Source organism: Heterodontus francisci, chromosome 36 (assembly GCF_036365525.1).
Source record: "Heterodontus francisci isolate sHetFra1 chromosome 36, sHetFra1.hap1, whole genome shotgun sequence".
Classification (NCBI taxonomy): domain Eukaryota; kingdom Metazoa; phylum Chordata; class Chondrichthyes; order Heterodontiformes; family Heterodontidae; genus Heterodontus; species Heterodontus francisci.
In genome coordinates this window covers 16,168,128-16,184,968 of record NC_090406.1, presented here as the reverse complement: position 1 = coordinate 16,184,968, position 16,841 = coordinate 16,168,128, and the positions used below count along the sequence as shown (strand labels likewise).

At 37.7% G+C, this 16,841-nt stretch overlaps 1 protein-coding gene across 1 annotated transcript in view; it reads right to left on the bottom strand.

Moving 5' to 3' along the window:
• LOC137351360 (potassium/sodium hyperpolarization-activated cyclic nucleotide-gated channel 2-like) overlaps window positions 1–14,989 on the bottom strand; it is a 139,221-nt gene extending 124,232 nt beyond the window's left edge. The window contains exons 1-2 of the mRNA XM_068015807.1: window positions 14,325–14,989; window positions 3,409–3,832 (exon numbers count right to left, since the gene is read on the bottom strand). Of these exons, the coding sequence (XP_067871908.1) occupies window positions 3,409–3,832; window positions 14,325–14,989 (1,089 nt within the window). The remainder of the gene's footprint in view (window positions 1–3,408; window positions 3,833–14,324) is intronic.
• Window positions 14,990–16,841: the final 1,852 nt, after the last annotated feature.

The window sequence follows — 16,841 nt, the reverse complement described above, 5'->3', positions numbered from 1 at the left end:
AAAATACTGCACTGATTTAAAAATGATTAGTAGTGCACATTCCATTAATACTTAAATGGAGAAGGCATAAACATGTATTATTATAGAAAAAAGGACCTGCATTTATATAGCGCCTTTCATAATCTCAGGGCATCCAAAATTCCTTTACAGCCAATGAAGTATGTTTTTTTGAGTGTAGTCACTGTTGTAACGTAGAAACTGCAGCAGCCACATTGCGCACAGCAAGGTCCCACAAATCGCAATGTGATAATGACCAGATAATTTGTTTTATTAATGTTGGTTAAAGGATAAATATTAGCCAGGGCACCTGGGATAACTTCCCTGCTCTTCTTCGAAAAGTGCCATGGGATCTTTTACATCCACCCGAGATGGAATACAGGGTCTCAGTTTAACATCTAATCCAAAAGACAGCACTTCCAACTGTGCAGAACTCAGTACTGCACTGAAGTGTCAGCTTACATCATGTGCTCAAGCCTCTGGAGTGGGACTTGAACCAACAACCTTCTAAACAAGAGGCAAAAGTGCTACCTCTGAGTCAAGGCTGTTACCTTACACGAACAGTACATTATATGGACATTTTGCACACATTGGGAAAAAAATTGCAAACTTCTAATCGATATCAGGTTTAGATAGTTCAGTTACATATTCATCAAAAGGATACTGACTGCAATATAATACAAGGTATGTACTTCTCCTTAGCAAGCCATAAAACAAATGAAATATATGAAAAAAAGCTCCAAAACACAGATCAAATTGCACAGCACAATCAGAGATCCATTCAAATTTGTCCTATGTATTAATTGTGGGAGCCTTCCCATATCATGTTCCAACCAGACACCTACAGCTCAGAAAAAATAATGGAATAAAACCATCCAACTGGACTACACCTCTAAATATTAGCCCAAACTTTGATGTGGCAGGGCGATGACTTGCCCTTGCTCATTTAATGTCTTTGATATTCTACACCACAAGATGCTGGAGGCGAGAGATGAAAATAGCATGGTGCCCTCTACAGAGAATCTGGGATCTGAGTGAACAGGGCAAGCAACTGTGTATCTCCTTAACCAGTTAAATTGATGGATTGTGAGAGGAGCAGCAAGGACTAATTTTGTTGAGCTCCCCACGTTGGGGTCCGTGGTGGGGGGAGGGGGCGGGGGGACGGAAGAACGCAACGGCCTGCCACAGAGCCCGATGCCAGGATTGCCAGGCCTGATCTTCCCAGAGGTGGCGAGGCTCCCTGGCGCCAAACCCCCCCACCCCTGGGCTCGGCAATGGGACCCAACTTTAAATATTTAAATAAACCTCACGAATACATTTACCTACATTTCCCCACGAATTTACCAGCTATCTGGTAACTTCCGTGTGACAGGCGGCACTCACGTGTCTTCACTTTCCCATTCAGGGAAAACTGGCGGCACCGAGGTGGGAAAGGGGGGGAACTTAGGATTTTTAGTGTAGTGGCAGGGGGGCCCACCTTGCATATTTAAATGAGCTGCCATGCACTAGATCACGGCAGCATGGCAGCGTGTGGCCCGTGCATGCGGGCCACCATTTTCTTCGCCCGCCGCCAGGATTGAATGGATGAATTCAATGCCAAATAGACAGAAAGCGAAATAAAGAGAAGGAAAGAAAGATCTGATTAACAGAGAGAGAGGGAAAGAATTCAGAAAGAAAAAAGTTTAAAACTTTTAATTTTAAATTCCTTTGTTTTTAAATCAACAACAATTAAAACCTGAAGGAATGACACTCCATACTTAAATAGTTAATTTTCAGTACCAGAGAGTTTGACTGGCAGTAATTAATACTTATCATGTTGCTAAAAGGATATGAAGACTTGAAATTACTTGACTTTCTGTTGCAAGTTTGCTTTGTATCCATCATGCAAGTACAGGAAGTTCACACTGCTCAATACATTTTACTAGGGAGCCTGACAGAAAAGGTCCCATTTTCAATAAATTAACGACTTAAGTGCCATCTTTTGAACGGGACTTTAACCCATGACTCTGTCTTTGACAATAACTTTTTGATTTCCACATTTAATTGTGCATCTGTCTGTACTTGAAATTGTTGAGACATTTGCACATAAATAACAACCTTTGCCATTATATTGACAGCAAATTTGGGCCATTATGTCAGTAACACAGGATGTCATATATTTGAAAGATGTAGCATATCATGACAATGATTAACAGCTTGAATTTCATTTTCATAGTTTCTGGGGTCAGAAAGCCTTCAGTTGTGCTTTGATGCTGTAAACGTAATTATGAAAATTTCCACTATTTGACATTTCTAGTGAAATTGTATGTTTATACATAGAAAAACATAGAATGTACAGCACAGAAATAGGCCATTGGTCCATGCCGAAATTAATGCTCCACACAAGCCTCCTTCCACTCCTCTTCATTGAATCCTATCAACATAACCTTCTATTCCTTTTTCCCTCATGTGTTTACCTATCTTCTCCTTAAATGCTTCATTATAACTTCATAGAAATATTAAGTAAAGGCAATCTTCATGAATGCATTCACAAGGTAATTACAATTCTTACATAATGGGATATTAAACCAAGGTCACGTCTGCTCTCTCAGATGGGCACATAAGATAAATGTCACTATTCAAAGAGTAGGTTTTTTTTGATGTCCTGTCCAATATTTATCCCTCCACGAACATCACTAAAACAGATTATCTGGTCATTGTCTCACTTGATGCTTGTGGAACATTGTTGTGCACAAATTGGCTTCTGTGTCCCCACATTACAGCAGTGACTACACATCAAAAATATTTCTTTGGCTGTAAACCACTTTGGGACATCCTGAGGTCATATACATGCAAGTTCTTCCTTTACTGCCCATTTCAGCCTTTGTGTCATGTGATAATGGTATTATCTTAATTTGATCAAATTAATTTCACAGGATCAATTTATTAAACATCCTAATTCATCAAAACTATTTCCAAATAGCTTTTCTACCACCACTATCCCTCATCAAAAGCCTGTATTCAACCTTAAGTAGGAAGGACATCCATACTGTCTCAAAAGCACTGGGATTTATTATGGAAAAATATATCACAAATTGTGTTCAGATTAATTCATAAACACCAAAAATGTATGCTTAATTCTAATCAATTTTGCGAATAGGTTCAGCATGAGCCCCACATTCATTTCAGGCAGCCACCAATGCTGCCTAACAAAAGGCCCTGCCAAATTTAATCATGGCCAAAGTACATGCACAAATCGGGTACAGGCCTTCCCACTGCTAAATTTGACATTGTTGTGCCCATTTAATGCGTATGAAACTGGCGCAGCAATGTTGAATTTCTACCTCATCATGCCTAAATTACTAGAACTGTAAATATGTTTCACTGTTATCAAGATATGAGTAAAGGAAATTAATTTAAATATAGTCTTACCTCTTCCCACTGGTGGATATACCTAATCAATCTTGAGAGTCTCAATAATCGTAAAAGACTGAGAATTTTTGTAAACCGAACAATTCGTAGTGCTCTGGCAGTTTTATAAACTTCTGAATCGATTCCTTTTTCTACTATCAAAAATATATAATCCACGGGGATTGAAGAGACAAAGTCTACAATAAACCAGCTTTTTAAATATGTCTTCTTAATTTTCTGTGGATCCAGTATGATCTCTGTGTTATCTTCTATAACAATTCCAGTTCTGAAGTTTAGGACTAAATCCATAAGGAAGAAAGTGTCAGACACGACATTAAAGATAATCCATGGAGTGGTGGTTTCTTCCTTGAAGAAGGTGATTCCTACCGGGATAATTATGAGATTTCCAACCATAAACAACAACATTGTGAAATCCCAGTAAAACCTGTAAAGAAAGATAGTAATTTAATTAAAAACCTCAAAAAATCCTTTACATAATCCTTTCAATATGTGCGTGTAGAGGATTTGTAGGCATTCCTTTCAAAATCATTGAAACATAGTTACATCAAGTTAAACAAAATTATTTATTCAACCCTGGACAACTAATAATGATTTGTTATAATGTTTCACCTATTCGAAAATTCTATGACAGTAATAAAGTCAAGGACAAGAAAGGGCCATTTTGCCCACCAAGCTCATCTCTTCAATATTTCAAATGAACCAGCCTAGTTCTAATTTGCATTTTGATCATCACTTTAATTCCATTGATCAACCTGGTAGAACATTTCAAACCTTTATCACCCTTTGAATACATTTTCCCTGAGACTCATTGTTACATTTTTTTCACTAATTTAAATGTTGTACTCATGGTCCACTCGCCCGACTGGCCTTAGAATAATATTCTGTCTATCTTGTTTTTATCATTAATACTTAATGTACCTCAATGGGGTCACACTTTAACCTTTTTCTCTTTGAACTATTAAGGTTGGGGTTCTCTAATCCTTCCTCATAATTGAACATGTTTTACACTTGTGATCATTCTTGTCACTCTTCTCTGCACTCTCTTATGGATGTCCCTTTTGAACTATAATAATCGGAATTGTGCACAGTATTGCAGATGAGATCTGTACAGTAATATGTTTCAAAAATTATATACTGCATTTCTTACCGTATTAAAAGTTAGCAGAACCTTTTGGATTTATATCTATGACACACGTTCTTTCTTCCAATATAGAATAGCTTGCATTTGTTAGTATTAAATCTCATTTACTATTCGTCTTCCCAACAGTACAATAAATCTAATTCCATCTGCAAAACCTTAACTGCATCCTCCATTCTGACTACAAATTTAATAAGCTCACAACAGGTTTGTGCATCCCAGTCATTAATGTTCATGAGAAACAACAGGAATAAGCATAGTTTGTTAATTTGAAGCATTATGCTAAATATTAAGAAGAGAAATTTGTATACTCACTGGGTCTCTCTCAGGCACCCCTTTACCTTCTGTTATGTTTTAGAAGTGCAGGTTACAGGTATCCTGGGAGCAGCCATTTTGCATAGAAATCCTCACTGTGATATCAAGAAATTTTACTTGTGATATGAGGAATAAGGAGGGCTGCCAACTGTCCAGGCGGTCTTTAACCAGCAGTTCTAAATCATGGCAACAAAGGAGGTTGAGGCACAGCAGGAAGTGCAAAAGTTTATTATGTTCAGGTTTATGGTACAATTCAGTACACTGTGCATCTACCTTTATACATGAAACTGGAACAAAATAATTTTAACAGACTCAGTACGGTAAGAAATGCAACGTATTTTTGACACATAATGCTGTTTTAGGAAGTTAATTCATAGCTCAAGTAAAAATACACAGTCTGAGTAACTTATATAGCATTTCCCATGACACATATTTCACATGGACCTTGTGATGTATCAATTAAACTACCAAACCTCTGCCGCAGCCAAGCCAGTCACTGAATTATTACCTGCAATGACACGTTATTACATAAATCAACCCACAGAGAGAAATCATGTATTTGTGTCTTGACTGTGAATTGGTTTTAATGAAGTTCTAAATAATAACCATTCTCTTGAGTTAATATCCATCAATAGTTTATTGAAGGTCAAAATTCACACTTTTCTGTGGAATACTGTTTCTGGTTAGTGTGTCCAATGTGAACAATGTTCTTGCAGTCACTGTCAACACTGCAGGCTCTAGCCTGCTAATTGTTCATTTCCTGAAGCATAGCTGTTGTCCTCAAACCATCTATACTTCATTACTTAGATACTACACTCTAAACTCTTCCAACAGTATACATCTATCATTTTATTTCAACATAAAATATTTTCCAAATAATGTAATTCATCTTCCATCAGACACTCCTCTTAAGTGCATGTAAGGTGCTTCTCAAATGAATGAATTAAATGTTGAAAAGAAGCATCAAGAACATTTTTTGTACACTTTACATCCACTTGGTTTACTGGTGCTGTCCTTGCTGACGAATATAAAAGACTGCAAGATATGAAAGACTTAGCAGTCCCTGTCAGGTGGATTTTTTATCATTAAGTTTCACATAGCTTGCTTATTTAAGCAAATGCATGGGAACACCACCACTTGCAAGTTCCCCTCCAAGTCACACACCATCCTGACTTGGAACTATATTGCCGTTCCTTCACTGTCGCTGGGTCAAAATCCTGGAAGCCCATTCTTAACAGCACTGTGGGTATACCTACCCCAAATGGACTGCAGCGGTTCAAGAAGGCAGCTCACCACTACCTTCTCAAGGGCAATTAGAGATGGGTAATAAATGCTGGCCTGGCCAGCGACGCCCACATCCCATGAATGAATGAAAAAAAAAAGTAAAGACTGCCTTGAAATATTTCAGTGTACTCCATGTAAAACAAATTGTTGGTAACAATTTGGCAGCTCCAAACATTTTTAAAAGACATAAAATGCATGGTAAACTATACAAAACAGTATACATAAAGTATTCTATTAGGAATATGAGCACTTCTAACACATATACAACATACAGTCTGGAGTATTAGGCAGCGGCGTGTAAAGACTTGACATGACATCATAAGCAGTGAAAGCAAATTTAACTAATTAATTGCCATCTCAAACATGAAAAGCATTACTGATTTGGAATATGCTGCAAAATGTTATCACGCTTAAGACATATTAAACTAACATAACTTAGTTTTATATTTTTAAAATATTAATGCCAGTGACATTATGACAGACAACAATGGATTCCCTTAACTGAATCATAGGACTTCAACAGAAAGATATTGTGCCATTTGATTTGAACAGCAGCAATATGGAGATCCATCTTGATGCATTTTAAAAGGGAATAGTATTGTTAGTATATATTGTATTCCAAGACTGTCGAGACTATGTTGGTGAGTTAATTCAGGGCATACAGAACAGAAAAACACAAACTTAAGGTGCGGCACGCTTAGAGGAACAGCAACAGAAATAGGGACAGTCACAGTGAGGAGAATATGGGGCAATAGGGAAGATTTGGAGAACAAAATCAGATCAAGATATTGTGAAGATCCAGCTCAGAAAAACAGAGAGAAACTAGAAATTCTTAAGACAGACCCAGGAGATCTCTGGTGCAGCATGAAAAAGACAGAAAAGTAATGTTGTGAGACAAGCAATCCAAAATTATACTGATAATTCTATGGCTCAGGGAAATGGAGCCCCTTGCATGTACTGCTTGAACACAGTGTAGAATTCTGCTCATTTCAAGTGGTAGTTCGATTTAAATGTGACAAAGGCTCGACTACCGAGTAGAAACTCGGCTAACATTAGAACCATTAAAAACTAAGTTTAAGCGTGGGCCATCGAAGACTTTACATACTTCACTTTTCCCCAGCTGCAGTCAGATTGCAACCAGTTTGAAGCTGGAGTCATGTGAGATTACCACCTGAAGGTGATTTCTGAGTCAGTTTGGGTAATTTCATGTCCAATTACTGCGTTGATGTGAAATCAAAAATGCTTTGCGTCATACGACCTGTGTAAAATAACTGGTCCAAAGATCACTGCAACCATAGAAAATAAATAACAGAAATTACAAAAGACAGATACATTATGAATGGAACAAAAATGCAGAAAGATTAAAGAGGATCATGGAAGTCGAAAAATAATTAATAAGTGAGACAGTTAATCAGCGTGAAAAGGGGAAAATGATTTAGGGATAGTTGGAATCTGATGGAAAAACAAACAATGAAATATGTCAGTGCTCATTTCAATTCAAAGTCCATTAAGTCAAATTATTTGATGATTTTTTTTTAAATTCTACATTCTGACTTTTCAAAGTTATTTACGTTCTTAATTCAATTTGTTGAATGATTCAACTTTTTTAGCTCAAAAAGTGAATTTGAATTATCAGTAGACTGTATCCTAGGCAGGCGAGAACTGGATAAAAGAAAATAAATCGACAAGAGGGGGAGGAGAAGATGGGGGAAAACATAAAAATGGCATTTAGGCAAACGAATCGATTCTTTCATGAAAAAAAAATAGATTCAGTAGGATCCACTGAGAAAATTCTCAGGTCCTGTAATCAGTCCACAATCAGGGAAACGGTAATGAGATACCGAAGGAAATAACCTTAATTATGATCGCAAGGTACATGTAATGCTGAAATTGATGTTGCATAGCAGAACAACTGCCGTCACTGCCAGCGTTAAATCAGCAGTTAATTTGTAACAGGTCGCGGTAGACACCGTTGATTTAAGGTCACCAACGCACTCCAGCTCCTTCAGCTGTACTGGGATCAGGTGATGGTGTCTCCTTGTCCGCAAGGTCGCTACAAGGTGAGACTGACTGCGGGTAAAGCTTACATCGAAGGGTTAGTCTGGTAGGACATCTGCAGGATTCCTTCCGAAGAACATAAAATACCATTAACTATCTGCAGAAGGAGGTAATGTATCACATGGGTATTGTATTCCGCTGGTGTGAAATAGGTATACAATAGGATGTGATTGATCTTCAAATGTGGGGCTCTCATGTCAAATCAGTGATGCTGCATCCTACGAGATAAATGTCCTTCTGCTCGCGATGCCTAATCATCAAGACAAAAAAAAATCACTGATTAAAATAGCAAGGAGGTTTGAGCAGTAATTTCTTTATAAAGGATGATAGAAAAAAAAGATTAACAATATGGGGTTCCATTATTTTCTCCATTATAGGGATATCCATTAAAAAATATACAGTCACGGCGTCAATGCTTTGAGCTGTGAGTCCGATATTAAAATTTACACCATTGATTTTCTACAATTATTGCACTACGGTTACTCCCTGGCATTGCTGGGATACTTATAAGTCAGGCAAGTATACAACAGACAGTGGGAATCCCCAGGAACAATAGTAAAATGTCAAAATATTGATTTATGTAGAATTGTTCAGTATTATGGGCCTTGTCTGCAGCTTTTATGACTAAATACATAGTACAGTATTCGCATTGGTATTTACACTGCAGAGAAAATGCTACTGAAGGAAAAAGTTTTGCAGTGGGTGGCACTTCAAGTTTCAGCACCACAAACAGCTCCATGCAGGTGCAGACTCCCCAAACCTCCCAGGTTCCTATAGCAGACGCCATCTGCCAGTTCGTAAACCAGGAAGGGACCTCACTTGGAATCCTATTGGGAAGACCCGAGCTACCCAGCCAGATTAGACTATTCCCGATACAATTCTTGTGATGAAACGTGTAAAGGAAACAAATAAAAGACCAAGGGCAAGACTAAAATTCATTCCCAGATGGCTCACTGCTAACTGCTATAAAGGAAATCCAACAACGTCAAAATCTCATAAACATCCATAACGGTCTCCAGGTTGTGTCCATTTGCAGCACTTAAAAATATATACATACATTAAATTATCTTGCGTTTGCTCTGTCTTTATATCACAGTGGGAAACTTTGTACGTGTCCCAGAAGAGGGGCGAGTGTTACCTAGTCAGGAATAAAACTGTATAGAACAAAGCAGAAGAATCATCTTAGAAGCGATAATACAGGGCGAGTTCTATCCTCTCCCAGGGGACCTTTCAAATACATCTTTTATGAATTTCGTGTTCATCAAGGTGAAGAATGTTGATGCTGAAGAATGAAGTACTTTTCATTTCAGGCACTGAGCTTCAGCATCAAACATTCTAGAGTCAAGCAAAAGCATGGTTAGGTGTGGAATGATTCTCTTTTCCCCAACCCAAGGCCCAAAGTTAGGCGAGCACGTCCTATATGAGTTTTATTTGCATTTCCGTGCCAGTCACACTATAGCCTCTCGGAAAGAGATTGCTATTTACTGCTGAACTAAAGACATTCGTTCTGTAAATCAGATCTGTATTCAAACACACACACACACACACAAAGGGATGAAAGGTCAGTATCTAAGATACATGACTTGAAGGCATGTAGTATATCCGTGGTGAAATTTGCTCACTAGTTATAATAGTGGAAAGTATGAACTTTTCAAATAATACCATAATGATCTTATTTGTATTATCTTTTCAAATTACAAATCTGTGTTCCAACCAAACATGACAATCTAAAGTGATGTAAACCCAAGGTAACTATAAGCGTTTAAAAAAAAAATTCTGGTCACAAACTAATATTGACAAAAGAGCCCTTGTAAAAATATTTACTATACATTGCTCATGGTATCCAGAATTAAATCAGTACACTTTATATATAAGATTTAAACTCAAACTACAAAAGAGCATTGTCATAGTACTGAACAGTAATTGTGGTTTTAGAAAGTTTATGATCTCTGAGATTACAGATTAGTAGAATGGTCTGGAAGTGTACTTTGAATAATGTGTGTGCATATGTATAAACACACATGTACAGTCAAATTATATAAAAATCTTACCTTAGTCGCCTCTAAATGTTTTGCCCATGCACATTAATTCTCTGAGAATTGGGTAGATTTCCTTTGTATGCTAAAACCACAATACTGTTCTTTATAAGCATGTTGACAACTTTGCTATAACAGAAAATCCATCTTAACCTTTATTTACAATAAGAATGTACTAATATAGTCACTGTTCTCCAGCATTTCACAGTGGCTTGGGCTAGGTGCAGGTAATTTTTTATCTTATGCTCGAGATGGCTCTCTGCTTAGAATCACCAACCAAGTTGGCTGTGATTGCTTAAATTTAACAATTCACTTTGCTGTAGTACCCTGCTTACGCTTGTTGTTTTCACTGACAAAATAGCTGGGATTGGGAATTCCACTGTCTGGGGAATCATATCACAAGGTAAGATCCTATCACTGTATCACAGAATGAGTTTCTTGCCTAACATGGCATGGCCACCATACTGCTCTTAATCAAGTGGAACTTTACATATTATAGTTGAATTTCCTTATTCCAAAATTAGATACAATGAAAAATACTAGCATTCCAATTCATTGAGCATGCAACAGGTACTGTTATAATTAACACGCCTTGATATTCTAGTGAAAGACTTTCGTGCTTTACCCCTTAAAAGAAACTAGAATATATCTAGATCATTAGCAAAATAAATGAAACAATTTATCCAGTTGGTTGAGTTGGTGGGGATTAATAAATTGCTAAATAGCCATTTATGTATTAATAATAGTAATTAAAGTTGCACTGTGTTGTCTGCTAGAATGGGGGTTGCATGCTGCACTTATAGCCTTTAATTATCTCTTAATCCCTAATCGAGCATAAAAATACTGGAACATTCATTACAGGCATACTAGAAACAAATGCCACTAATAATAAAACATTTCATCTCGATGCATTTGCCAAATGTCCTGAGGACACTTACCTAAATTAGAGATATTTTTGGAAGAGGTGTAGAATTTTAAAAAATCAAAATTTGGAGATCCTTGTCATTAAAAAGAATGTAATTCTTCATCTTATTCATCTCTGTCTACTCTGACTGAATTTCCATTTCATACCTGTCCTGCTCCCTTTACAGTTCAAAATCATTTTAATGTGATATATAATTTCATTACAAAAGGGTTCCACTATGTTTCTGTTGAACAAATGAATATATAAGACAGTGATTTAAATTTTAATGCCACTAAATATTTATTTATTCAACATTTTTGTACTTGTTTAATTATGTCCTTAGGTATCCTGTGGATTGATTCACTCTAGAGCAATGGAGTATAATAGGTTAACTTTCAATTTTCATTCACAGATCTTAAGTCACATTTAATGTAAATGTATGAAAAGGAACATCATGATAAACTAGCCATACCGTAAATGCAATTCATGTAGCTATTTATCACACACCACATATATTGAACACATTACTTTTCAGTGGCTTTGGTAAAATAGTCCCATTGCTACTGTATGCGATTGTCAAATATGCTGGCTATAGCTCCAGAGATCTCACTAGGGCCTAAACTTGCTTAAGACATGCATCAATTGCACACACACACACACACACACACACACACACACTGCATAACCCTCAATATTTGGAAATGTTCCCTATATCCTTTGTTATCAAAACTAGAATGACAGCAAACAAATCATATTTAATTGGTGCTATTGGATATTAGAATAAAAAACATATTATATAGAATAAATATCTCAACCCTATACTAAAGACAACCTTCTAAAAAGGCTGAAATCTTCCTTACTCATTTTCAGACTACTGTACATACCTTGGTAATTACCAATTGACCAACCCTCCCTATTCAATTCTATGTAATCGCCCAAGCCTTCTGCCATTCCATGAAACTGACTTTTCGATCTAATATGACCACAGCACCACCTTTTCTCAAATTCCTCCAGTCAACACTCCCATAACAGCTTTTCCTTCAACCATCATCCAAAGTCCAAAGGAAGCACAACTTACAGGGTAGATCCAAGTGAGAATATGGTATACTGCTCTACCAGTGACAAATCTAAACCTTAAAATGATGGTCAACTGAAACCTACCGAAATCATTTATAGAAACATAATGAAAATAAAGTTTATGAACAAATGAGAAAGCAAATTAATAACCAGCTGTTTGGAATCTGTAAATGGTTGAATAGAGTATTTGTTGAAAGCATAATTCTTACATAATCTCCTCTATATTCACCATATGGAAGAAAGAAAAAGGCAAACTGGAGAGCATTTTATTTGTTATAAGTTGTATAAAGTTAGAAATTATTAGTAGAAAGAAGCCACGAGTTAAAGAACAAACACATGCCCCCTTGGAATTCCTGTATCTGTGCAAAACATGCACAAGACACTACAATCATAGATATGAGCTGTGTGAAATGTTTCAATAATTCTCACAACTGGAAGCAAGCTTTGCAGCAAGGATTATCTAATATACATTACTGGACCCAAAGAAAGAAAATAATATTTTACAGGAAATATTCAAAGATTTTTTTCTGGGAATATATAATCTGAGGTTAATGGATGAGATTGCACAAATTTGTCGATTTTTATTTGTAGTTCACCGGTTATGAATCCATTACTTGGCTTTTACAAGACTGGTTGTGTTTGAGGAGTAAACCACCAAAACGATTTCAATTAAATTAATGGAGATGTTGGTGATAATGCATGGCATGAAATCATTAATAATTACAGTAACATCTATAAGTAATCCACTGTCTCACGGATACAACTATTAGGTAAATAGACTAACATATCAGTGAAAATTGAACAATGCTAAGAGACATCAAGAGTGAACAATTTCTTCTTGTTTTTCCAAATGAAAATAAAAAGGGTCTCATTTTACATTCAGGAGATGTTAAGAGTGACATTTATGATCAGGAAGAGTGAGAAATTGCAAACCTATTTAAACTTGTGGATATGTGTTTATCTTTTGAATGAGTTCTATCAAAATATATAATATATTTAAACCAAAACGAGCGAGAATTGACAGTTTTTTTTATGTTTGATGCAATGGAAAACTGATAGCATAATTTCGGAGACGTTAAGGGGAGATGTAGAATCTTCCAGGAGGTCACCCTACACCGGTTTGAGTTGCAGTGCAGCCTTAGTCCAGGAACTGATGGAGACTTATGTCCCCATTGGACTGGAAACCGGTAAATGATGCTTGGGCTGCAGGGATCAGGACTGAAAAGACTCATTTTCTTTAAATAGCCTGTAACGTTGATAACAGAAAGCACCTTACTCCTCTAGAACAGACAAACTCACGCCATTCCCATCTCCAACCCTCGGATTGTGATGATAAAAACGCCTCATCTTCTAAAGGGTCGAGATGAGGTGGATAACAATGCCGCCAGCCACTACACCGCCCAAGGACATAGACGCAGCAAACGCTTGGAAATGCATCCATTGCCAAAAGTAATACGCTAGGTCACCTCTACAGATTGCATCTACAGTGCTTAACACCAAGTAATGAAGGAAAAATGCCTTCATACAACTATTTAATTTCAGTTATGACTGTTAGTTAAGCACGATTTTAAGTATTCATGCACATTTATGATCAGCTATAAATACTTTTAAAGGAAATTGTTGCGTGGCTCAGTGTTAAGGTGTGATTTATTTCACCCATTATTTGCTGACCAAGTCAGCAATCTACCTGTCTTTGGGACCACCTGCACTGTCTGAGAACTCCGCAGAAGCAGAAAAACGCCACTTGTTTGGAATAGAGGACAATTTCCGTTCACTGCAGCTCTGCGGCGTCTTTCAGAGAACAAATTCAGATCCACTCTTAAAAATATACAACCCTATACAAAAGGGACCGGATTCGGGTGTGTGTGTGTGTGTGTGTATCGATGGGACTGTCCAGATTTTTGACTGGTGTTGCTTATTAAATAATCTCTGATTTCCGTGTTCAGGGTCTGTTGCAGAGAACCATTGATCATGTTAATTTCAATCGCCCTTCAATGTTACAAGTTACAACTCTGTTGACTTGAGTGCGGCAGTCATAAACATATATGTGCCTCTCTATGGTGCTTAATACCTGAGGGTTAATGCCCTCTATTGCAACACTCACCGAAAGTCACTGTAAGGGTGGATAATCCATGCTCCGGCCGATTTGACTCTCTCCTGTTCCCTTTCTACAGCCTTTTGACTGCCAAACATACGCAGGGAAAACTTGTTCACCCCCGGCTGGAGCATGGCCCCAAACTGCCTCTGCATGAAGCTGGCCTGACTGCCATTCTGCTCTCCATCCTCGGGCAGTATCTGCTCAGCACCTTCCGACTTCAAGATGCTCACAGAATTCCTCCCGTGCTGCTGAAACTGGGATGATTTTCTGCTGGGCGCCGCAGAGAAAGCCACTTTGGTTTCTTTCTTCTCTTCGTTGCGGGAGGAACCTCCTCCCTCCATGGCAGCCTTCTTCTCGCTCCTTTCCTGCTCTGCCCTATTGATGGAGGATTGGCTTCCCTGGGTCATCCTGCAATCTCCGTTCGTGTTGCATTTCATGCTCACGACTGTCTCTACCTCTCCCTGGTTCGATTCCCCTTGCTTATTGTCATTATTATGATGTCCTCGGCCGGCTCCCCCTCCTGGGGGCGATGGCATCGCTTTCATCCTAATGCTTTTGCTGCGAGTATCCTCCTCATTCTCGTCGTCTTCATCCATGATGCTCGTTTTGGGACCGAGATGCTGGGGCAGGCTGTACAGCCTTCCTCGTATAGTAGGACGCAATTTGTCCATGGATGCTCAAATGGTTGGAGAGGTATGCTTTGACGTGTTCTGAGCTTCGTGTACGTGACATTTTTGCTTAAACGGCGCATGGAGCCAGGGACTTGCTTTCCTAGTCCTTCCTTTATCTTCAGCCATGATATTATTGAATGGCGGAGCAGGCTCGAGGGGCCGAATGGCCTACTCACGTTCCTATTTCTTATGTTCTTTTGGAGGAGGTTAACCGACCCTCCAAAGCTGCACAGTGAGAGGGAGCTCCCAGAACCCGACCCTCCTCCACTTTGAGATGTCCATTTAATATATAGCGAGATAGGAAAACTCGCCCTTCAGGCGGTCGTATCCCCTTGTACAATCCGAGTTAAATACCTGCAATACTTTGCCAAGAAGTATTTATCTGTGTGGGGTAGGGTGGGGAATTAAAACCAAGAACTATATTTAGTTAGCGCCCTCGTGCGTCTGTTTGCCTTTTAAATACTTATACAAAGGAAATTACATGTAATACTTGGACACTTCTTGTCAATGTATGAAATTAGTCCACAAGTGCAGTACTTAATATGGCAGGAAAAGGAAAGCTTCATCAAAAATGAAACGTGACCAGCCGCCACCCAGCTGCTACAGAGGATGCTAAAACGGTGCACCCACCTGGAATATTAATGTTACTGCAGCTTTAAATAAACTAGTATACTGTAAAAAGGAAAAATCTCAATTGGATATTACAGTTTCTTTGGGCTAAAAAAGTTAGCAGGAATACTGTGATTTTATAGCAAAAGTCGGAAACGTAGGAGCACGCGTTAGCATAACCTGGACTTAAAAATCACACTGTCCGAAATTAATGAAGTCTCTGGAGAGCGCCCATAACAAAGAGCAAGGACACCAATCGTAAATGTAATGGACCGACCTGGTGTCTCTGTCCATCTAAAAGTAAACAAATTTCTAGAATAATCCAGCTCTATACTTTTAAGGATTAATATAACGTTATAATTATCTTAACATTATACAATTTGCTATAATTGTTTCCAAAAGGGTATTTGTTGCATGTTTCTGAGGGTGACAGCGCCCAGTCCTGTTGGTGTGCACCGCAGCCAGAGTCTAGCAACTTCAGGTGAGAGGAGCACTTGGCCTCTTTATTCTTAGCCAGGGCGACGTGTTACTTATTAGATGCGTCATTCTCTAACTTGTACATTATTGTATCGAGATTGCATTAGACCTGCAGCAGGTTAATAGCTTTTTCCCTGCAACGCAAAAAAAAAAATCCTAAATCCAGCATCCATTGTCTATTTCTTCTGCTAATCATACTCAAGGCTTTCTTGCTTCCTCGTTTTGCTATAGCTTCAATTCGTATTGGATATTCACAGAATAAATTCTACATGGCCATATTGACTATTGAACTTACAATATCTAAGCAAATGTGCCTTCCATTTACAGGGTCAATGTTGTGATTCAAAGGGAAAAGGATCAATTAGAATATCCAAGGAGTTTAAATCACCAAATAATAAATTGGATTTTAGAGGATATTCATATCGTGATGTTTTCCAACAAAAGTCAAATCAAATAAGTTTCACAAATATAAATTGTTTTGATTATTACTTCAGTAATTCTGTAAATGGTGCATTACTATATCAAGGTAATGTTATACTTGCTCAACACAATTATCTCATCTGTAGACACCTAAGAATTTTATCCTGACTTCTTTTATAATACAAATTGAGAATGTATAAATCTCTATATACCCATATACACATGAAAGATATTTGAAAGAACAAATCTATGTGTTGGATACTATTGTAGAATAAAGCATATTCTGTGAAGTTCAAATATTTATAAATAATTTTAGAATATAATCAATTAATTACAATTTTTAAGT